At 35.6% G+C, this 24888-nt stretch overlaps 1 protein-coding gene across 1 annotated transcript in view; it reads left to right on the top strand.

Moving 5' to 3' along the window:
• Positions 1–24888, top strand: part of LOC108284171 (zona pellucida binding protein) — a 121165-nt gene that overhangs the window by 6714 nt on the left and 89563 nt on the right. The window contains exons 3-4 of the mRNA XM_017500823.2: positions 4779–4904; positions 21984–22133. Of these exons, the coding sequence (XP_017356312.1) occupies positions 4779–4904; positions 21984–22133 (276 nt within the window). The remainder of the gene's footprint in view (positions 1–4778; positions 4905–21983; positions 22134–24888) is intronic.

Consider the following 24888-nt stretch of genomic DNA (forward strand, 5'->3'; position numbering starts at 1 on the left):
CATACACTGATATGCTTGATGGTTTTTTACAGGTCTCTGAATTATTGATCTTTATTCTTTTTTTCTTCTTTTTCTCAGACTGGATAATCCAATGTTGACCTGTCTTCAAGTGTGCTGATTCTTCTGCCTTCTCAGTTTGCTACTGATTTCTTCTAGTTAATTTCTCATTTCAGTTATTGTACTTTTTAATCTGCAGTTTATTAATAAATAATTTTTATATCTTTACTGATATTTCCTGTGTGGAATATCATCCATTTTTATTACTTTAGACATGGTTTTCTTTGATAAAATATAAAATATGTAACTTAAAATCTTTATCCAGTAAGTCCAATATTTGGTCTTCCTCTAACATTTGGCCTTCCTTGGAGTCTGTTTCAGTGGGCTGCCTTTTTTTATGCATATGGCCATATTTTCTTGGTTTTCTGCATGTCTCATATTTTTTGTTGAAAACTTGACATTTACAATAATATGACATAGCAACACTGAAAATAAGATTCTTTCTACTTCCCAGGGTGTGATGTTGTTGCTGTTTGCTGATATTGTGTATTTGTTCAGTGACTTTCTAAACTAATTCTCTAAGTTGTATATTCTTTATCACATAGCCACTGAAGTCTCTGCTTAATTAGCTTAGTTAGGCTATTGATTGGACAGAGTTTTCATTAAACATCTTGAACCAGTTAGTGTCCTAGACTTTGCTGAGGTTGTCTTTGTGCATATTGTAGCGTACCTTTTAGATAGTTGGCCACTCGACCTTATCTTTCACTTTATGCTGTTGCAGAACCTCAAATTCAGCCAAAGATGAGAACTTAAGGCCTCTTCATCTTTACTGAGCATACAGATTATCTTGGGCATGCACACAATCCTTTACCTGCATGTGGCCTGGTATTTTTTTAGGAATGTTCAGAACAATTCAAAGTTCCTGTGGACATGCCATTCCCTAGCTTTTTCTCTTAAGGTTTTTGGTTAGGCTATTGTTTTCCCCATTTGTTACTCACTATATCAGCAGGCAGTCACAAAGTTAAATGAGGGCCTCTAATTGTTTGTAACGAGTTATTTTGGGGAAAGGCATTTTGCAGTAGGCAAAGTCCAAGTCAGATCAAGTATGGACAGCCTTTAAAGTGAGATCTTTTGGGATATTGACTCACAGGTCACATACTGACAGTACTCTGGGAAGGAGGCTTTGAAGACATTCTAACCATGCCTACCCCCATCATTGGCTGCCGGCCGCTGGTTCTCACTGTGATTGTAGACTGCTGATTGTCAAGGCTCCTTACTGCAGAGCTGAGGAAGGAGGCGTGGGAATCAGGCAAGTAAAGATGCCACAAACTCACTGTTCCTACCGATTGTATTAGTTCCTGAGGGATGCTGTAACAAAAGAACCACAGACAGCGTGGCTTAAATTATAGAAATTATTGTCTTATAGTCTAGAGGCTAGAAATAAAAATCAAAGTCTTGGCAGGGTTGGTTTCTTCTGAAGGCTTTGAAGAAAGGATCTGTTCCAGATATTTGCCTTTGGGTTTTAGGTTGCCATCTTTTCCCTACGACTCTGTGTTCTCTTTTCTCTGTATTTGTCTGTGTTTCCAAGTTTCCCCCTTTTATAAGAACATCAGTAATATTGTATTTGGACCCAGTCTGATGACTTCATTTTAACCTGACTTCCTCAGTAAAAACTATTTCCAAATAAATTTATATTCTGAGGTACTGGAGATCACAACTTCAACATATTAATAAGAGAGGGAGGACACAATCAACCCATAAACCAGATCCAGTTGTTTTTCTTGAATAAATGTTTTCTGGATTACTGTATTTGGTTAATTTTGAGTTTGAGTTCTGGAAATATTTATTCTGGTAATTTCTACATTTTTCCTCATTACTTTTGTGAAGGAGATAATTTTTAGAATTCCTTATTTTGCCATTTTTATTGATCTCCCCCATGACAACTTTTAAACCTGAATTATAAAACATTATCTGGATAACTAATTTCCCATTTATTCTATAATATTAAACTTATTCTTAAAATAGATTAACATTCCAGTTCACTAGGTAGTTCTTATATTACAGAGTAGATTATTATATGATATTTCATTGGTTTTGGCCTGTAATATACCGACTACGTGATTTTTCTTCTGTCTACAATTTCTTCTGTCATATAAGATCTCGGCATCTGTCTGTGTTGGCCGTTTTTCAGTTTTGTGACCCTCTCTTTAACTCGTTCACCTTTTGCGTATTTTTTTCAGTTGTTAGTTTTCCATAATCATTAACTCATGTATTAATTAATTCACTGAGCTTTTATTTACATTTTGTTGCACTTTTAGTTATTCCATTTTTTGGTGTATATAATAAATGCCATTTTGTATATGATTTTTGTACTTGATCAGAAGTTTTCTGGGTCTGTGTTATCCAGGAGTAGAAATTTTAGCATCATAGGACCTGAGCATTCTCAATCTCACCAACATTGCTCTTCAAAACAGCTGCACCAGTTCAAACTTCCTTCAGTGGTGCTTGAGGGGGTCCCATTTTCCCACATCCTTATCAGCACAAAATTTTACCCAATTTTGTCCATTTTTTGCTAAGCTGAAGATTAAATTGCCTCTGCCTATTCTTTTCTTGGCTGTTTTCAAAGAAGTTGTCTTTCATATTGTTTATATTCCAGTTACAAATACATTATTATCTTTGTTGCAAATATCATCTCCCTACAGTCAAATTTAACTTTGCCTGTGTTATATAGAATCGAACAGAAATTGTTACCATTTCAGAAGTTGAGTTCAGTATTTTTATATTTGTGTTTTTTGCATTAAAGTAATTTTCTATAACTGGTTCAGACATAAAGGTATTATTTTCTTTAAATAATGATTTGCCTTCAAGTATTCAGTATTTTTGGAATTTATTTTTGTATATGGTAGGAGGTGTAAATCTAAATTTAACTTTGCATGTATTTTGAGATACTTTTAACAATAATTTATTAATGATATATATTTTCTCCACTGATTTTAGGTACCACGTCTATCACATACATATCAGTTATTTATACCAATTTGGTTTTTTTTTCCCTAGACCCATTATTTGTTCCTACACCAGACCTCTCTTTTTTTATTTTGTGTATATTTTAGTATATCTCAGTAACTCTTATTGCTAGTCCCTCCTCTTTGCTTTTCTGTTATAGAATTGTTTCAGATATTTAGGAAGCTTTAACCTTCCAAATGCATTTTAGAATCAGTATTCAAGAGCTTCCTAAAAATTTTCTTCTGGGATTTTAAATAAGTAAATTTTGGAGTAAATGGACATCTTTAAAGTTGTGTGTATGCAATCCTGATTATGGCATTGTGGTCTAATTTTATGTCTTTTGCTAGAGTCTAAAGATGTTCCTCACAGAGGTCTTGTTTGATTTTAGAGTAACTTTTGTTTATTGTACTCTAAATATTATCTTCTTTCCTGTAACATGGTTTAATGCATTATTGTTGATGTAGAAGAATATCATTTGTTTTTGGAAACTCTTCTGTATTCATTTACATTTGCTGTGAAATATGCACAGGGATTAGTGGGGGCAAGAGGAAGGGTACAGCCATGGTATGAGGTACTGTCAAGCGAAAGCACAAAGGATATACTTATGCCGAGTTTCCAAAGATGAGGGGGCATTTACATCAATAAAATCAGAAAAGAATGATGCTGTGTGCTGCTCTGGCATGGTTAGGGCAGAGGGTGTGAGATATATGCAAAGGGCAGATCATGGAGAATAGGTCCAGTAAATCATGCTGAGGAGTGAAAATTTATGAGGTAAGCATTTATTAAAGGAGTTAGTAAAGAAGTTAGGCAATGTATTAATGCAAGCATTTCATTAAAGTATTCGAAAAGAAAAAAGATCATCACAGTGCGCATAAAAAAAGTTTCTTAAAATTCAGTACTGATTTATGTTTATGATTAAAAACAAATAACCAACATCAGAGTTGATATTTCTTAACCTGTGGAAGAATACGTAACTAAAAGTATATCCAACAAACATTATTCTTTGTGGTAAAACGTTAGAGGAAGTCTCTTAAAAGTTAAAGAGAATTTTGATTCTCTTTATTTTACTGGATCACAAAAATCTTCGTATACAGTTAATCAGAGAAGAGTTGGCATGCAGTGTCTAAAGGGTTGTTGCAAACTTTCCTAAAAGATTACTTGTGGGTAAATTCAAAACAGTGGAATCTTTACTGGGTTCCTTTTGTATCTCCTAAAGGTTCTAGTTTTGCTTACGTTTCAGGACTTAAATTTTAAAGCAAATGGAACAAAATGCTTTAACATTTAAAATCAAAGCATAAATCTGCTGACTTTTTAATCACGTTATCATTTTTATTCAGTAGGTTGTACTATATCATTATGAATAATGCATTATTCCACTAATCTAAACAATTTATAAGCTCTAATCATGTTTGGTGTCTTTAGAAAACAGATAAAGTATAGATGTAGAATTATCTTAATACTTTGTTACTGAAATAATATTCTGATAATAAAACAGGTTAGAGTACATGAGCTCTGAATGAAAATGACTTACACATTATGCTCGGGTTGGGAATAAATGTACATACACACATGCATACACATATATACATACAAATACATATATTTTTAATGTTAATTACATAGAATGCAATGAAATTTAGTTTTTATCAAGTAATAGGAGCAATAATTCAAAGTACTCTTATTATTGCATGTAAACCAAACTAAAATAGTGTGCATTATAGAGAAAAAAAAGAACATAAAATACTACTGGAACATTTTAAATATTGTATTTTCAGTGAAAGTATATGTCATGCTCCATCAAAAAAGTCCACATGTGTTATGTGTAACGCAACGACTACGAAATGCTGAACTGATAGACCCATCATTCCAGTGGCATGGGCCGAAAGGAAAAGTTATTTCAGGTAGGATTTTGTTTCAGTTATTATTATTAGGTAGATGTATCTGACTTGTGTGTAACACAGAAGGAATGTTTGTATCTCATACACATTTATGTTATTTCCTCAGTTCTTTTTCTTGTGATTTCCTTTTGGAGTTAGATCTAACAGTGTAGTTGGTGTTCCCATTTTTACATATTTTATTTTGATACAGAGTCATACTCTAAGATTGAACTGTTTGGAGACAACTCAAAACATCTATAATCCCCAAAAGGTACTTTTTTTTTTTTTTTTTTTACTTAGAAATTACTGTTTGTACAACTGATTTGATCAATGTTTTCTCTATTCAACTTCTTATTTTTAATACTGAAGTACAGATTTTACTTTTATTCTCATTTTTTAATTGGATAAAAGCTGATTTTTAACACTGTAGTTTTAAAAAACTACAGTTAACTTAGCTGGCTTTATTTCTAGCCTTGCAAAAAATATAGATTAATGAGTTTTCATTTTGAAGATTTATTCAGTCATTTTTGCATACCCTCAGACAAAGTTTTTCTTTATTGGTCTATTTACCATGTTTTCTTTCCTTTCTTTTAAAAAATCTTATTGGTATTTTGAGATAGTGCCTGTGGACAAAAACTTACAGGATTATTTTATTTTTTTGGATAAAGGAGAGCAATGTATTTATACAAGGACTTGAGAAAGAAACATAGGAAATACTTATTTTTTAATATGTTTTAATTCATATTTATGTAGTTAAGAGAGCTCAGCTGTACATTTCTGTGATTTTTATGTTGATTCTAAAATAGGTCATTTTAAAGAGTTAATCTATTTAGGTCAGTCTGTGTTTTTCTTAGGACAAATTGTCCATCATTCATTTGTAAGTGACTACTTGGTGGAAGCCTCTGTGGTAGGTTTCATGGGGAAGAGAAAGATCAGACATAACCTCTGCCTCATTACACTAGCAAAGTAGGAATGCTTGTGCAATTTGTTCTTGGGATCAGCAGGGCTCAATAACAGAAATTCTAATAGGTTTTGCAGTTTGTATAAATCAGAGAAGTAGTCCAGGTATAAAAGCAACCAATACTGGAAATAAAATCAAATTTTATTTCTATTGTTCTCTAATAGTAGCACATAATGTAATAGAAACATGTATTTTGAATATGTTTTATATTTTATATTGAAACTCTGCACGTTGAAAAATAGAATCATTTAAGCATTGAATTTTTCTATTGTCATTTGTTGCTTCTTTGATTTGGAAATTGAAATTTGAAATTGTTTCTTCTCCAGGATGCCATGCCAGGTGTTGCAGTTTATATTGCAAAATATAGTATGTAATTCAATTTATCCTTTAAGTAGGAGCAATATTTATCTTACTGACTCTTATAATAGAAAAATAGGTATTCATAAATGTAGTTATTTCCAGGTAAAGATACAATCCTGTTACTACATTGGTTTTTACTTTTACAAAAGCTATTCTCAGGGACTTCTGATATTTTAACTTTATGATTATATTATAGTTTTCAATACAGTATTTTATCATAGGTCACTGCCTACCAGTTGTAAAGCTTATTAAGAACACTATACTTTTTATTTCTGAAAGGACTGGAAAGAGGTCTCATTTCTTAAAGTTTGAAGAACAGAGAAGGTTTTTGGACTAGTTTAAACTACATCGTACTTATCATTTTATGAATATCCAAAGATAGTTTCCCTTAATTTGAGCCAAATAAATCATGTAATTATGTGATTACTTGTACATTCCTTTGGAGAAAATATTCAAGTTGTTTAGATGTGTTGTGAAGTGTAGGGAGTAAGTCTTAGATTTGGTGTCTTCATCTCTTTTTCTTTGTTTCTTTTTCAGTATTGTTTATTTACAAAGATAATTGCATTTATTGCAACAACTTCTGTACCTCCCACTCTGACCCTAATACTATTCTGATGAATTAACTCTTTTTGGTGTGTGGACTTTCCTAGTTTTCTAAATATTCACACAAACATGTAAAAGCACAAACAAATGTGTTTAGTGTTCCCCTGTAACCTGTCACTTATTATTTTTTAATAAGATCATAGCTTATAACTATGAAGCACCCGATGTACAAATGTATGTCAGGTATATGCAAGTTATGAAGCACAGTAAAGCAAACATCCTTGAACTTGCTATACAAGTTAAGATGCATTATTACCAACATATTGGACCTCCCAATAAGCTGTTTTAAAATCCCATACTTCTGTTCCCAACCCCTCTCAGGTAAATACTATCCTAAATGTTTACAGTATTACTCTTTTGCTTTTCTCTATGCATTTACTACGTATATACAAACACGTACACTTATGTATGTGTGCTGAAAGTATATATTTTAGTTTCGTCATTTTGAATTTTTCTCACATTTTTCTTTTTACCAGCTTCCTTGATAATATGATTGACAAAAAAATTATATATTTAAGGTATACAATGTAATATTTTGATGTAGATATTCAATGTGAAATGATTACTACATCAAACTAGTAACATATCAGTCACCTCACATAGTTGCCATTTTTGTGTGTGTGGTGAGAACACTTGAGATTTACCCTTGTAAAATTTCAAGTATACAATGCATTTATTGTTAACCGTATTTACCAATCTGCACATTAGGTCTCCTGAACCTATTCATCTTCTAGCTGAAATTTGGTACCCTTGAACTAAGAACCGCAGGCCCCCAATCCCCCAGTCTCTGGTAACTACCATTCTGCCCTATATTTGTGGTAGGGTAGAGTGTGAGTTTGACTTTTGTATAACTGTGACTTTTTTAGATTCCACATAATAAGCGAGGTCATGTATATATGTCTTTCAGTGTCTTCCTTATTTTACTAAGCATAATGAATTTTATAAAAATAATAAATACAATATTAACATGTGTCATATTATTCCAAACATTGTATGCATATTAATTTTAACAATGACCTTTTGCAGTAATTACAGCCATTTTCTCCATTTTATAAATGGGAAAACAAAGGCATTAAGATGAAAAGATACTTTATAAAGTCATATGTCTTTGAAGTCATATCAGAGTTCATAGATATAATCTCAATGAGGTAGGAACACACCATTTTATGAATTTTGTTTTGGTAGTTTGTATCTTTCAAGGAATTTGTCCAACATTGGATTTTTAAATGTATTGTATTTATATATATTAAAATTTTGTAATATTTTGTGTTATCTTTTTATAGATGACAGATTTCTGATTTTCAGGATCTATAGTGATGTGTCCTCATTCACTCCTGATGCTGGCTGTCTCTCTCTCTCTCTCTCTCTCTCTCTCTTTTGTTCTCTCTTGCTATGTGTTTAACAATTTTATCAGTCTTTTAAACAAACCAGCTTTGGGTTTCATTGAATTTTTCCATATTTTTCTGTTTTCCAAGTATTGCTTTTGGATTTTATATTTATTATTTTCTTTCTTTTGATTGCTTTGGGTTTCATTTACTTGTCTTTTTCTTTTGATGGTTGTAGAATTCTGGGTTGGCAGGTTTTTCTTTGAACATTTGAAAGATGGAACTCTGTATTGCTTGTATAATTTCTAATGACAAGTCTACTGAAGTTCTTATCTTTCTCCCTCTGTGGGCAATGTGTCATTTTTTTCTGACTTGATAAGATTTTCTCCTTGCTTTTTATTTTCAGCAATTTGAGTATTATGTATATCTATTTTGATTGGTTGGTTTTTGTATTTATTCTGCTTGGTATTCTCTAAACTTTCTGAAATTATAGTTTGGTGCCTGTCAGTTTTCAGAAATTCTCAGCTATTACATGTTCTAACATTTCTTCTTCCCCATTTTATGTCTTTCCAAGATTCCCATTGTACTTACATAACACTGTTTGATTTCACAGCTCTTGGGTTTTTTCTTCTTCTTCTTTCCCCCCGTTCTATTTTTACTGCATGTTAGGTAATTTCTTTTGACCTAACTTCAAGTTCATTAATTCTTTTCTTGATGGTGTCCCCCTATTTTTGAGCCCATTGAAGGAATACTTTATCTGTGTTACTGAGTTGTTTTTTTTTGCTTTTAGTTTTAATATTTACATTTAATTATTTATATAGTTTCAGTCTCTGCTGAAACCAGCTATCTGATCTTGCATGTTGTCTGTCTTTTAATAAATCTTTTGTCATATTACTCATAGTTATTTTAAATGAACTAAACTGTCTGATACTTCATACATCTGTACCATATAAGAGCCTGGTCCCTGGGCTTTGCTTTGTATCTTGACAATGTGCTGTTTATTGCCTTTTTGTATGCCTTCTAACTTTTAAAATTGGACATCTTGAATAGGACAGTAAATATTGAAGAAAGTATTTCAGTGCTTTGAGATGAGTTTTTTTTGTTGTTGTTTTTTGTTTTGTTTTGTTTTGTTTTTTTCTGTTAGGCCTCTAGTGTTAGGGATTTGTATCTAATAAAGACTTGTCTGGCTTTGATGTTGGTTTTTATATTCGGTGCACTGAATGCTTCAAAAAGTCTCTGAAATGTTTAGGTGTAGTTTCGTTCATTTGGAGTTTTTTCCAATGTGTAATTTTCTCTTGGCTTTGGTTTCTCCTTTTATGCTGTTCCCTAGAGTTTCCTAGAGATATATTTAAAAATATAGCATATGTACTCTTCAAAATAAAAAAAAAATTAAGATGGTACTTCTACCTTCTCTAGATCTTAGCTTGATTATCTAAAAATACAGAGTTGGATTAAGTCTCTACAAGTCTATGCCTTAGAGTTCTAAACTTATATATAACAAAACTTAAGCATAATTTTATTACAGATTGTTATTTTTACAAATAAGTTTATGCTTTTGCAGCCTTTCTAGCTTTATTTCATTTCTCTTGTAGGTCTGCCAGCTTTATTCCACTGCTATATTTAGTAAACTCTTGTTAGTGGTATGGAGTTTGGAAAGTGGGACATTCTCTGATGTTCTGATTAAGCTTTGTTCTTTGGCAGGCATAGTGTTCCTGTGTGATGGTGTATGACCTTCACAATTACTCCGTCTCTTCCTCCAGCTTTAGTTTTGGCCTAGCATGTCTTCCTGACTCTCCCCTCTTGTGATTTCATTCTTTTTTATGGTTGCATAGAATTTTTCCTTCTTTCTTTTTCCTTCATGGGCTATAACAACTTTCTATAGTGCCCTATGTGACAGTTTTTGTTTTTTCTCTTCCTGAAAATTAAAGCTTTGCTCTTTTAAGGAGGTATAAGGGAAATGGGTGTGGTTACAGTTTTGGTAGGGCTGCTGAGCCCCTCCTTTAGCCAGCATCCCATGGGAAGTTTGCTCAGTGGTCCCCTGTCTTCCTTGTGAGCCCACAGAGGTATTCATGAATCAAAAATCTGTAAGAGGCCACAATTACCCTTATCTGTGGTCCCAGAGGCTTCTCATGATCACATTGATCTACACCTGGTTTTTGGTAATTCATTAAACAGTTTTTAGCTGAATCTTCTTTCCTGCTTATATGGCAGCTGAAGCAAATACTCACATTGTGGTTCTACCTACAAGTCCCTGTCTACCCTCAGATTTTAGATTATTGGTTGCACCACCTCTTCAAGTCCTTAATAGGATCCAAGAAAAATTCATTGACAGTTTTTCTATCTTTTTCCTTATGTAATGGTGGGATTGATGCTGTTATATTCACTTTCTACATTTGAATTGAAACCAGAAGTATAAATCTATTTTTAAAGACAAGGGACATGGATGAACCTGGATACCATCATTCTCAGCAAACTGACACAAGAACAGAAAATCAAACACCGCATATTCTCACTCATAGGCAGGGGTCGAACAATGAGAACACATGGACGCAGGGAAGGGAGCATCACACACTGGGGTCTGCGGGAGGTAAATAGGGGAGGGACAGCGAGAGGTGGGGAGTTGGGGAGGGATAACATAGGGAGAAATGCCACATATAGGTGATGGGGAGGAAGGCAGCAAACCACATTGCCATGTGTGTACCTATGCAACAATCTTACATGTTCTTCACATGTACCCCAAAACCTAAAATGCAATAAAATAAATAATAAAAACAGTAAGCTGTAATGACATTGTGCTTAAAGTTTGTCATAAAATTTTAGAACTCTAAGGCATAGATTTCTAGAAATCTAGTCCAACTCTGAATTTTTAATCAAGCTAGGATCTAGAGAAGGAAGAAATACCAACTTTATTTATTTCCAATATAATGTTTAAATGTTTTGGGGGTACATGTGATATATTTTTAATTGATACATAATAATTGTACATATTCATGGGGTAGGTAGTCGTGTTTCTCTTTATATAATCTATAGTGACCAAATTAGGGTGATTAACATACCCATCATGTCAGATATTTATAATTTCTTTACTGCTAGCTATTTGAAACTAATATATTATCAACTTTAATTAAACAATTATGTGTCGAATACGTACTGTTGCATGAGTTCCTGTAGTATATTGCCCTTGGTATAATAACATTTCCATTTAAATTTAGTCACTTAAAGATCTATTAAGTAATTATTGTTAATGGATATTATAGAATGTGTTTTTATGCTGAGTATGAAATTCTCTGATATCTTTTCAAAATGTGTCACTTTTTTCACCAAAATTCATTTTTTCTTCCAACTTTTATTTTAGGTTCAGAAGATAAATGTGCAAGTTTGTTACATGGGTAAATTGCATGTTGCTGGGGTGTAGTGTACAAATGATTTCATCAAACAGGTAGTGAGCATAGTACCTGATAGGCAGATTTTCCATCCTCACCCTCTTTCCATGCTCCATCCTCAAGTAGGCCCAGGTATCTGTTGTTCCCTTCCTTCTTTGTGTTCACATGTATTTAATGTTTGGTGCCCACTTATAAGTGAGAACATGCGGTATTCAGTTTTCTGTTCCTGTGTTAATTTGCCTAGCATAATGTTCTCCAGCTGAATCCATGTTGCTACAAAAGATGTGATTTCATTTTTTATGGTTGCATAGTATTCCATGGTGTATATATGTACCATGTTTTTTTTAATCCAGTTCACCATTGATTGGCATCTAGGTTGATTCCATGTTTTTGCTGTTGTGAACTGGGTGGCAGTGTATATGGATGTTTATGTGTCTTTATGGGAGAATGATTTATACTCCTTTGGTTATATACCCAGTAATGGGATTGCTGGATAGAATGGTAGTTCTGTTGTAAGTTCTTTGAGAAATATCCAGTGTTTTCTACAGTAGCTAAACTAATTTATATTCCCATGAGCAGTGTATAAGCATTCCTTTTTTCCCCATAACCTTGCCAGCATCTGTTATTTTCTTACTTTTCAATAATAGCTATTCTGGCTGGTGTGAGATGATATATCATTGTGGTTTTGACTTGCATTTCTCTGATTACTAATGCTATTGAGCATATTTTCATAAGCTTGTTGTCCACATGTCCGTTCATGTCTTTTGCCCATTTTTTAGTGGAGTTGCTTGATTTTTGTCTGCTAAGTTCCTTATAGATTCTGGTTATTAGACCTTTGGGGGAGGCATAGTTTGCAAACATATTCTCACATTCTGTAGGTTGTCTGTTTACTTAGTTGATAGTTTCTTTAACTATTCAGAGCTCCTTAGTTGAATTAGGTCCCACTTGTCTGTTTTGTTTGTCTTGAAATTGCTTTTGGAGCCTTCTTCATGAAATCTTTGCCAGTGCCTATATTCAGTGGTGTTTCCTAGATTTTCTTCTAGTATTTTTATAGTTTTAGGTCTTATACTTAAGTCTTTTAAAAATTCTTCTTCGCCAGTTATGGTGGCTCATGCCTGTAATCCTAGTACTTTAGGAGGCCAAGGCGGGTGGGTTGCTCGAGCTCTAGAGTTTGAGACCAGCCTGGGCAACATGGTGAAATCTCGTCTCTACTAGACATTAGTTGGGCATGGCAGTGTGCACCTATATGTAGTCCCAGCTACTTGGGAGGCTTAAGCAGGAGAATTACTAGAACCCAGGAGGTGGAGGCTTCAGTGAGCCGAGATTGCACCATTGCACTCCAGCCTGGGTGACAGAGTGAGAGTCTGTCTCAAAAAAAAAATTCTTAAAAATATTTTAAAATTATTTAAAAAAATCTCTCTGGGTACATAGTAGGTGTTTATATGTATGGGGTGCATAAGATATTTTGTTATAGGCAGATAATATGAAATAAGCACATCATGGAGAATGGTGTGTCTGTCCCCTAAAATATTTATTCATTGAGTTACAAATAATCCAATTACGTTCTTTAAGTTATTTTAATATATGCAATTAAGTTAAATTTGACTATAGTCATCCTGTTGTGCTATCAAATAGTAGGTCTTATTCATTATCTTTTTTTTTGTACCCATTAATTATCCCTACTTCTCCACAAAACCCCCCACTACACTCCCCAGCCTCTGGTAACCATCCTTATACTTCTATGTCATGAGTTCAGTTGATTTGATTTTTATATCCTACAGACAAGTGATAACGTGCAATGTTTGTCTTCCTGTGATTGCTTATTTCACTTAACATAATAATCTCCAGTTTGATCCATGTTGTTGCAAATGTCTGGATCTCATTCTTTTTTATGACTGAACAGTACTCCATTATGCATATGCATCACATTTTCTTTATCCATTCATCTGCTGATGGACATTTATTTTGCTTCTAAATCTTAGATATTGTAAGCAGTACTGCAACAAACAGGAATGCAGATATCTCTTCGATATACTAATTTCCTTTCTTGTGGGTATAAACATTACTATGTAGCTCTTGGATGAAATGTTCTATAAATGTCTGTTAGATCCATTTGGTCTGTAGTGCAGAGTAAGTCTAATGTTTTCTTGTTGATTTTTCTGTTTGGAAGATCTGTCTAATGCTAAAAGTGGGGTGTTACAGTCTGCAGCTATTATTGTGTTAAGGCATCTCTCCCTCTTTAGCTCTAATAATATTTACTTTATATATCTGAGTGCTCCCAAGTTAGGTGTATATGTATTTAAAATTGTCATATTATTTTGCTGAATCAACTACTTTATTATTACATAGTGGTGTTTTTTTTTCACTTATAGTTTTTGTCTTGAAACCTATTTTGTTTGGTATAAGTATAGCAATTACCACTCTTTTTTGCACTCAATTGGTATGAAGTGTCTTTTTATATCCCTTTATTTTCGGCCTATGTGTGTCTTTATAAGTGAAGTGTGTTTCTTATGAACAGTAGATCAGAGGGTCTTGTTTTTCATCTATTCAGTCACTCTTTTTTTATTAGAGAACATAGTCAATTTACACTTAATGTTATTATTTATAAGTAAGGACTTACTCCTGCCATTTTGTTATTTGTTTTCTGGTCTTCTCTTCCTTCTTTCTCTCCTTCCTATCTTCCTGTAGTGAAGATGATTTTATTTGGTGATATGATTTAGTTTTTTGCTATTTATATTTTATGTATCCGTTGTATGTTTTTTGGTTTTAGGTTACTATGAGGCTTGCAATTGTTCTCCTATAACCCATTATTTCTACCTGATAAAAACTTAACATTGTTTGCATAAACAAACAAAAAGAAAACTAATAAAAACTCTATGCCTTAATTTCATCCCCCTGCTTTTTAACTTTTGTTTTTTCTATTTCTATCTTATTGTATTGACTATGACTTGAAACGTTGTTGTAGTTATTATTTTTGATGGGTTCATCAAAGACTAGTTTACACATCACAGTTATAGTGTTATAATATTCTGTGTTTTTATGTGCACTTATTATTACCAGTGAGTTCTGTACCTTCTGGTGATTATTTATTAATCATTAATATTCTTTTCTTTCTAATTGAATTACTCCCTTTAGCATTTCTTGTATGAAAGTTCAGATATTAGTGAGCTCCCTCAGGTTTTTTTTTTTTTTGTCTGGGAAAGTCTTTATTTCTCCTTCATGTTTGAAGGATGTTTTTTGCCAGATACACTATTCTAGAATATATTTTTTCCTTCAGCACTTTAAATATGTCATGCCACTCTCTTCTGGCGTGTAAGGGTTCCACTGAAAAGCCTACTACCGGATGTATTGAAACTCCATTGTACGTTATTTGTTTTCTCTTTCTGCTTTTAGGATCCATTCTTTAACCTTTACCTTAGGAAGTTTAGTTATTAAATGCCTTGAGGCAGTCTTCATTGGGTTAAGTCTGCATGGTGTTCTATAACCTTCTTGTACTTGGATATTATGACTTTCTCTAGGTTAGGGAAATTCTCTGTTATTATCCTTTTGAATAAACTTTCTACCCCATCTCTTTCTCTATCTTCTCATTAAGGCCAATAACTCTTAGATTTGCTATTTTGAGGCTATTTTATAGATCTGGTAGGCATGCTTCATTGTTTTTTTACTGCTTTTTCTTTTGTCTCCTTTGACTGTGTATTTTTAAGGTATTTTTAAGTAGGGTGTTTTCAAGTTCACTAATTCTTTCTTCTGCTTGATTCATTCTGCTATTAAAGGACTCCGTTGCATTCTTCAGCATGCCATTGCATTTTCAGCTCCAGGATTTCTGCTTGATTCTTTTTTATTTCAATCTCTTTTAAAAATATATCTAATTCTGAATTCCTTCTCTGTGCTATCTTGAATTTTGAGTTTCTTCAACATAGATATTTTGAATTCTGTTTCTGAAAGGTCACATATCTCTTTTTTTTCCAGGATTGGTCCCTGGTGCCTTATTTTAGTTTATTTGTTAAGATCACATTTTCCTGAATGGTGTTGATACTAGTAGATGTTCTTTGGTGTCTGGCCATTGAAGAGCTAAATATTCATTGTAGTCTTCATTGTCTGTGCTTATTTATAGCCATTCATCTTGGAAAGGCTTTTGAGATATTTGAAAGGACTTCAGTGTTGTGAACTAAGTTGTATCTGCTTTAGGAGACACCTCAAGTCCAGTAATGCTTTGGTTCTTGCAGGTTTATAGAGGTACTAACTTGATGGTCTTGGACAAGATCCAGGAAAATTCTCTGGATTACCAAGCAGAGATTCTTGTTTTCTTCCCTTACTTTCTCCCAAACATACAGTCCCTGTCTCTGTTTTGGGCCACCTGAAGTTGGAGGTGGAGTGACAATAGCATCCCTGTGGCTATCACCACTATGACTACACTGGGTCAGACCTGAAGCCAGCATAGCACTGTGTCTTCCCCCTGGCCTGTTATAGCCACTTTGTGGCTCCTGGCTCCTGCCTCCTGCCTATGTTTCCTCAGGGTTCTGGGGCTCTCGAATCAACAGGAAGTAAAGCCAGCTAGGCCTTTGTCCTTTGGTTGAGTGTTGCAAGGTCCCTGAATCCCTGGGTGGGCTCAGAAGTGCTGCCTGGGATTCAGGGACTAGAGTCAAAAACTTTAGAAGTCTACCTGGTGTCCTATTATATTGCAGATGAGGTGACACTCAAAGCAAAAGACAAAATCCTTCCTACTCGACCCCACTACCCTTTCCAAAGGGAGGAGAGCCTCAACTGATAGCTACCACCACCCCAGGCCAGGAGGATTACTGCCAGACTACTGCCAATGTTCCCTTAAGGCCCAAGGGCTCTTAAGTGAGCTTGTCCTGAAGGCTTCCTGGCCTGGGACCTACCCGTCAGGGCAGTGGACTCTTCTCTGGCCCCAGGGCAGGTTCAGAAATGCCATCCAAGCATTAGCCCTATTAACTGGGGACCCTGAGAACCCACTTGTTACTCTCCCACTCTGTGTACGTGCTGGCACCTAAGGTGTGAGACAAAGTATGCTTTAGTTTTCTTTCTGCTATTCTCAAGCAGGAGGAGTTTTTGCCCATAGCCAGCACAGTTGGTCATGTGCTGAGTCTCATCTGAAGCGAGCAAGTCTCAGAGGCCCACCCAATGCCCTTGATGTTGTACCTGAGTATTGCTGCTGGTTATTCAGGGCCAAGGGCTCTTCTGTTAGCAGATGATGAGTGCTGCCAGGACTGGGTGTTTTTCTTTAAGGCAGCAGGTTCCCTTTTGGCCCAGGGTGTGTCTACAGATGTCCTCTTGGAACAAGGGCTTGGAATGGGGACATCACAACCCTGACTGGTGCCCTATCCTACTGCACCTAGGCTGATATCTTAGATGCAAGACAGAGTTCTCCACACTCTTCCCTCACCTCTCCTCTCCTCAGGTGGAAAGAAAGGGTCCCTTTTGTAGCTGCAAGCTGTGCAGCTTGTGGTTAGGGGAGGGGCGATGCCAGCCCTCCCTTGGCTGCCCCAGCTGGTGTCTCAGTATTTTGTGTGCCCTTTCAGTTCACTCTCTGGGCCTAGTTCAGCACCAGGACTCACCTATGATTTGCAGCTCTATGGCCTAGATTGCCTTTCAAGTTTACTTGGAGTAAACAGAGTGCTGTAGAACTTGTTGGCAAGGTTTGCAGGAACTCAAGTTCATGTGGCTGATATCAGTCATTCTCTTCTGGTTCAGGCTGGTTTAAATGCTCACTCCATAGGCAGGCGTCAGCTGAATTTGGTCTGGTTTTCCTTTCTGCTCTAACAGGACAGCAGTGAGCTCAATACATCACAACTGTTGTGTTCTCCCTCCCCTAGTACTCAGACACTGTTTCTATCAGGCCACCCCTTTAGGGTGGAGGTGGGGGAGGGGTGGCATTGACGATTCTGGATTTTTAAAAAGTCTTTTCAGTGCCTTTTAGTGATAAGAAGTTAAAACCAAGTACTATGAGTGCTCACCTGATTTTTGTTATTAAAAGAAGGTATTTTTTCTATGTATAGTTGTTAATGCGGTGCCCTTGCAGGAAGGATGATTGGTGGAGATTTCTCTTCAGCCATCTTGCTTTGCCCTTTCTCCAAGAGTCCCTTATATTGAAGTCTTTAATTCATCTTGTGTTGATTTTTTATGTGTCGTGGAAGGAAGGGTTCCAGTTTCAATCTTATGCGTGCGACAAGGCAGTTATTCCAGCATCCTTTCTTAAATAGGGACTCACTGCTTGTTTTGTTAGCTTTGTTGAAGATCAGATGGTTGTAGGTGTGTGGCTGTATTTATGGGGTCTCTATTCTGTTCCATTAGTCTATGTGTCTGTTTTTATATCAGTACCATGCTGTTTTAGTTACTGTAGCCCTGTAGTATAGTTTGAGGTCAGGTAGTGTGTTGCCTCTAGCTTTGCTCTTTTTACGTAGGATTACTTTGGCTGTTCCAGCTCTTTTTTTTTTTTTTTTTTGGGTTCCATATGAGTTTTACAATGGTTTTTTTTCTAATCTATGAAAAATTTCATTGGTAATTTGATAGGAAAAGCATTGAATCTGTAAATTGTTTTGGGTAGTACGGTTATTTTAACAATATTGATTCTTTCTATCTATGAGCATGGAATGTTTTTGCATTTGTTTATGTAATCTGTGATTTCTTTGAGCAGTGTTTTGCAATTCTCATAGTACAGATCTTTCACCTCCCTTGTTAACTGTATTCCTAGGTATTTTATTCTTTTTGTGGGCATTGTGAATGGGATTGTGTTCTTGATTTGACTCTCAGTTTGGATGTCATTAGTGTATAGAAATCCTACTGGTTTTTATACATTGATATTGTATTTTGGAACTTAGCTGAAGTTGTTTATCAGATCTAGAAGCCTTTGGACAGAAACAATTTTTGTTTTGTTTTGTTTTTTAGAGATGGAGTCTCACTCTGTTGCCCAGGTTGGAGTGCAGTGGTGTGATCTCTGCTCACTGCAAGCTCTGCCTCTCAGGTTCAAGCAATTCTTGTGCCTCCGCCTCCTGTTTTACCTGTGTCTTACTGTTTGCTCTTTCTGGCTGCTTGTAATGAGAAGAGAAGTGATTTCCTTGAAATGGCATGATGTTAGAAAGGGAGCTGAAACTTAAAGTGGCAGTTGTCTGAGATGATGGTGCTCCTGCTCTGTCAATGTGGAGTAGCCAGGAGAAATCATTAAAATCAACCCTTTATTAGCTGAGATTACAGGCATGCACCACTATGCCTGGCTGATTTTTCAATTTTTTTATAGAGTTGATGTTTCACTATGTTGGCCAGGCTGGCTTTGAATTCCTGACCTCAAATGATCTACTTGTCTCAGCGCTCCAACATGCTGGGATTACCGGTATGAGCCACTTCAACAGTCTGCGATGAGGTTTTCTAGGTATGGAATCAAATAGTCTGTGAAGACAGATAGTGTGAAGTCCCCTATTTCTATTTGGATGACTTTTATTTCTTTCTCTTGCCTGATTCCCTGGCTAGGACTTCCAGAACTATGTTAATACGAGAGGTGAGGGTGTGCGTTCTTATTTTGTTCTGGTTCTCAAAGTGGAAATGCCTCTAGCTTTTGCCTGTTTAGTATGATGTTGGCTGTGGGTTTGTCACACATGGCTATTATTATGTTGAGATAACGTTCTTCTGATGCCCAGTTTATTGAGGGTTTTTAACATGAAGCGAGATTGAATTTCATGGAATGGCTTTTCTGCATCTGTTGAGATGATCAGGTGGTTTTTGTTTTTAGTTTTGTTTTGTGATGAATCAAATTGATTGATTTGCATATGTAGAACCAACCTTGCATCCCAGAGATAAAGTCTACTTGTTTGTGATGGATTAGCTTTTTGATGTGCTTCTGGATTTGCTATGCTAGTATTTTGCTGAGGACTTTTGCATCTATATTCATCAGGGTTATTGGCCTAAAAATTTCTTTTTTCATTTTGTCTCCACCAGATTTTGGTATCAGAATGTTGCTGGCCTCATAGAATAAGGTAGGAAATAGTCGCTCCTCATCAATTGTTTGGAATAGTTTAGCTAGGATTGGTACCAGCCCTTCTTTATATGTCTGGTAGAATTTGGCTGTGCCTGTCTGGTCCAGGGCTTTTTGTTGTTGGTAGGTTTTTAATTATAGTTTCAGTGTCAGAACTCACTACTGGTCTGTTCAGGGTTTCAATTTCTTCCTGGTTCAATCATGGGAGAGGGTATATGTTTCTAGGAATGTATCCTAGGAATGAAACCATTTCTCTAGATTTTCTAGCTAATGTGCATAAAAGTGTTTGTAATATTCTCCGATGGCTTTTTGTATATCTCTGGGGTCAGTGGTAATATCTCCTTTGTCATTTCTGATAGTGTTTATTTGGATATTCTCTTTTCTTTTGCTCTGTTAGTCCAGCTAGCAGTCTGCCCATCTTATTTACTCTTTCAGAAAACCAATCTTTGGTTTTGTTGATCTTTTGTATGTTTTTTTGTGTCTCAATTTTGTTCAGGTCAGCTCTGATTTTGGCAAGCCTTAGGGGATGGTGTCCCTGGTCATGCTCCACTGAAACTGTTCCCATGCCAGATGCTCTGGGTTCCATGCAGGCTAGAGTCTTGTCCCTGTCAACTCTCCAAGAAGCTCTCCCTTGCCAGCCCAAATATCCATGGGTTCTCCTGTAGCTAGGATTCCAGAGGTCTGTGGTGGGCCACTCCATGTGTATTTAACTTATCCCTTCCCTGGGAGCCACTCAGGGCCAAGAATAAGTCCTGTTGCTTGGCAGCCCTGTGCAGGGTCCACAGCTTCTTACTCCTTTAGCCCAGGGTCTGCATCTTCCCTCCATCTGCAACCAATCCCTTGCTTCTGAAGATCTGCTCAGAGTCTGCTAGTCTTCTTGATGGTCTCATATCTTGGTGGGAGAAACTCTTCCATTTAAAATGATTGCCAAAGAATATGAAACCTCATTGATGACATAATATTCGAAAATGTATTTAAACTTTATGAGAACCTGATATATCCTTACGAGGTGTTGCTGCTGAAATATGTAGTAAACACTTGCAAACTGTTAACTCCGTTTGTAAAAACCTTGACATGTTAGTATAAATGTGTAATATTTCATCAAAAGATAATTTTGAAGAAATAGACATTACAATAGGACTGCATTCTAAATTTGTATCATGTTTTTCAGCTTCATCCAGGATATACAAATGGGAGCTCTCAAGGCATAATGCTCTTTGTAAATTCCTCTAGGGTGGATATATCCATCTATTCATTTCTCTTTCAATACCTGAAGCAGAGCTTACATGTACTAGAGACTCAGTAAATATTTATTTAAAAAACAAGTAATGAAAATTGTATCCCTGTGAACACTCATCATTTGTTTTGGAGAAATATTTCAACTTAAAATTTATAAGCAATATATCATTTACCTAAAATGGAAAAAAGGTAGACAGTTTCTGAGGTAGTACTTTCAGTTCTAATGAATGGAATATTAAATTATTGACTCAGCAAATTTTAATAGCTAAGAATTTTTCTAATGAAAAACTGTGGTTATGAACATTCAGAATAACAGATTTATGGCATTTTCATGTACTTTAACATTCATTGTGTTTGTCATACAGAAAAATCTTGTGAGATAGGCTATCATATATTATGATTTTTCATTGAACAAATGAGGGAACTGGATTGCAGAGATGAAGTGGTTACTCAAGGTTACACGGTTTGTGAGAGGGAAAGGTAGGTCTCAAGCCCAAGTCGCAATGCCTTTAAAGGCAGATTTACTTTCCATTTCACAACATAGTTTTCTGCGTGCATGACACCTAAGTAATAAAGTATGTTGAAGTGAAAAGGAAGCTTACATTCTATTCTAACCCTCAGCACTGCAACTGTGTGATTATGTGATGTTGGGCAAATCAGGTGATCTCATGTCCATTATTTTTTTTGTGTGCAAACCTCAAATTTATAAGCCAAATTTTGCTTTATACTACTATATGTACTGATAAGAAATCTCGTTAGTGATTATATTCTGATATCCCTTGTTCTGGGTATATTATTTATGTTTCATATGCAGTTTGTAAGCTTACTGATGGCATAATTTATGATTAAATATAAATGTAATTATTTTATCGTATGTGTATATATACATATCATATATATGTATGTGTATGTATTTGTATATGGGTGTCCTACATTTCTGATATTGCACAGTTCAATGCAAGGAGCAGATTAGGAGCACGTTCTGTATGTATCCTACTTAGTCTCTTACAACTTAGGCAACAGTGCAATTGATGAACTCTGGATAGTGAATGTCTGCTGCTAAGAAGGTTACCCTGGCACCCACTGTTAGCAGACACCAGATACAGTGTCCTAGCTATGTCCACCACTCCTTTCATTGACTGTGTTGGTGAATTGTGATGGTTTTACCTTGCTTAGAAAATGTTTTGGTACTTGCCTCATGTAACTTACGCATCTAATAACTGTATCTTATTCCTTTAGTAGAAAACAGCACTACACAAGTAACATCCACAGGAAGCCTTGTATTCCAAAATTTTCAGGAGCGTATGAGTGGAATTTATACATGTTCCCTTGAGTATAAACCTACTGTGGAAGAAACTGTTAAACGTCTTCACCTAAAATATATTATATATGGTAAGAAGTAAAGTTAGTTGTGTTTTAACCTTTCTTAATGATTTTAAACATTTAAATATGTTTAAATAGGTTTGTCTTAAAGGGACTTTGTTATTTTTAGTCTCATTTAATTAAAAAAGAATTATTGTCTCCCTGGGTAAAGTATTCTGTAAAGGGTTAGTGGTGAGGGCACAGAGTGGTGAACAGACCATAGTCTTTTTTTCCTTCAGGGGAATGTTGACATGTACACACAAATTTTACGTCTGGGATATATAAATGTTTTTAAGTTATTATGATGATATTATGTCTTATACTCTATTAAATTCTAAGTATTTTAAATTTGAGTATCATGATTTCTGGCACACTGCCATCCTCCAAAGCAGGAGCATGAAGCACCACTATAAATTCCTTTTCTGGCGGTTTGATCTTTTGAGGCTTATATTTGGCAGAGCTCAGTTGATATGTGTAAGAATTAAAGAAAGAGGAAAGAAGCACGAAAAGGTGGCCCACCAGCCAAAACAGATTTCTTTTAGAGAAAACAAACCTGAGAGGCACCTTCTGGCTGAGCTAGGTCAGAGGCACACACTCTCTTACAGACTAAGAGTTTCTCAGGACTCAGGGTGGGAGAGTTATCAGAGGCTTGGACTGCTTCTGTGTCTCTTTGTTGTGCTTATCTGGGAGGGAGAGTTGTGTGTCTGTTTCCATATATCTTTTTGCAGCTGCAGGCTTATTCCCCCAAGTCTGCTTTTAGCTTCCCTATGTTAGTGCCTGAAGGGAAAGGAATGTGCTTATTAAGACCCACTATTTTATTGGGGCCCATTGTAGAAGGGTGAAGTTTGGTTGTTGCACAAGAGACTTTTCCTATACCTCCCTCTCTGCCCCAGCTGTCTTATCTGTGTTTTAATGTCTGCTCTTTCTGGCTGCTTGTAATTAGAAGAGAAGTGATTTCCTTGAAATGCATGAGGCTAGAAAGGGAGCTGGAACTTAAAGTGGCTGTGTTTGTTGGAGATGAGGTACTCCTGCCCTGTCAATATGGAGTAGCCAGGAGAACAGCCTGAACTCAAGTTGCTTGCAGATTCCATCTCACTGGTAGGACCCATGTGTGGCAGACAGAATAATGGCTCCTAAACATGTCCATATCTAGTCATATCCAGAACATCTAAGTGTGTTGCTCTGCATGGCAAAAGGGATTTAGCGGATAGACTAAATTAAGGCTCTTGAGAGGGGGAGATTATCCTGAATTATCTGGGTGGGTCCAGTGTAATCACAGGGGTTCTTCTAAGAGGAAGGCAAGAGGGTCAAAGGCAGAAAAAGATGTGGTGACAAAAGGAGAAGGTCAAGCGATTTCCTCTGACGATCAAAGAAGGAGCCAGATGCCAAATAATGCAGGCAGCCACTACAGCTGGAAATGGCAAAGAACTGGGGTCCCCCTAAAGCTTTCAGAAGGAATACAGCTTGATTTTAGCTTAGTAAGACTCATTTTGGGTTTCTGACCTCCAGAGCCATAAGGTAATACATTTGTGTTGGTTAGGACATTAGGTTTGTGGTAGCTTGTTACAGTACCAGTAAGGTAACTTATATACCGTGACTTTGACAGCAAGGGTGCCAGACAACTGGCAGAATTATTAGTGGTTTCCTGATAATTTTTTGGTTAATCAAAAAATGCTTTCTCATATAGCCAAAGAGAGACATAATGTGTTGGTACCTAAATTGTTAGGCAAATAATTTGTTTAAACCTTGTAATCAGTCATGTTTCATTTTTGTTACATAGTAGTTATCTGCATCTTGTTACTTCATGTACCTAACTTTTAATAAATATACTTCAAAATCACTCAGAAATACATATTGACATATGCTAACAAACACAAAAGTGCCTAAAATGAGTGCTGGTTTATAATAATGATAATGTTAGATATTTACTGAGCACTTAAGAAATTCCCGGCTGTGCTGTGTTTTTACATGTAATTATTACAACAACAGCAAAACCCATATTTATGTAATGCTTCCTTAGTGTAAGCATTGCCCTGATTTATTTATATTAAATGTACTTCACAACAAACTGTGATGTAGGCACTGCTATTTTTGGTCTTGTAAATGTAAGGAAACAGAGTGGTTAAGTGACTTGCCCAAGACCATAGTTAGTAAGTAGGGGAGGGGAGGACTCGGATTTAAATTTAAGAATTCTGGTCCTAGAGTTAGTATTCTTATGCTTTATGATATCCTACTATGTATACCACTGTTACATGAATGTTGCCAGGATGAAAACCTGATTAATAAACTGACTTTGGAAACCTACTCTTTTTATGCTTAAAACAAATGCAATTGATTCTATTTCATTATACCTATCTCCCTTAACCTTTCTGATAGCTACATGGTGTTTCAGATTTTATTTGAGCATTCTTTGGTTAATTATTAGTTTCTTTCACTTTTTCCCTACTTCAGATGGTGCTGTATGGAACATTTAAATATCTGTCCATCCATCCATCATTGGTCTGTGTATATACACGCATGCACCATACCTTCACACCATACCAACATTCCTGTATTTTGTAAGATAAGTTGATAGTCTTTCAGCAAGATGAATTCTGTAAAGGAAAATCTACAGGGAATTCATAGTGCTATTATGATTGGTTCTGCCCGTTGACTTGTAAAAAGTATAGGAATTTCCAGCCCTGCTATGAATAGATGAGAACCTCAGTTTCTAAAACCCCTTTAATGCTGTATTTTGAAGTGTTGCCAATATAATAAATTAATGGTATTTTATAGTTTTTTTTTT

This window comes from Cebus imitator, unplaced genomic scaffold, assembly GCF_001604975.1.
Source record: "Cebus imitator isolate Cc_AM_T3 unplaced genomic scaffold, Cebus_imitator-1.0 Scaffold272, whole genome shotgun sequence".
Taxonomy (NCBI): Eukaryota; Metazoa; Chordata; class Mammalia; order Primates; family Cebidae; genus Cebus; species Cebus imitator.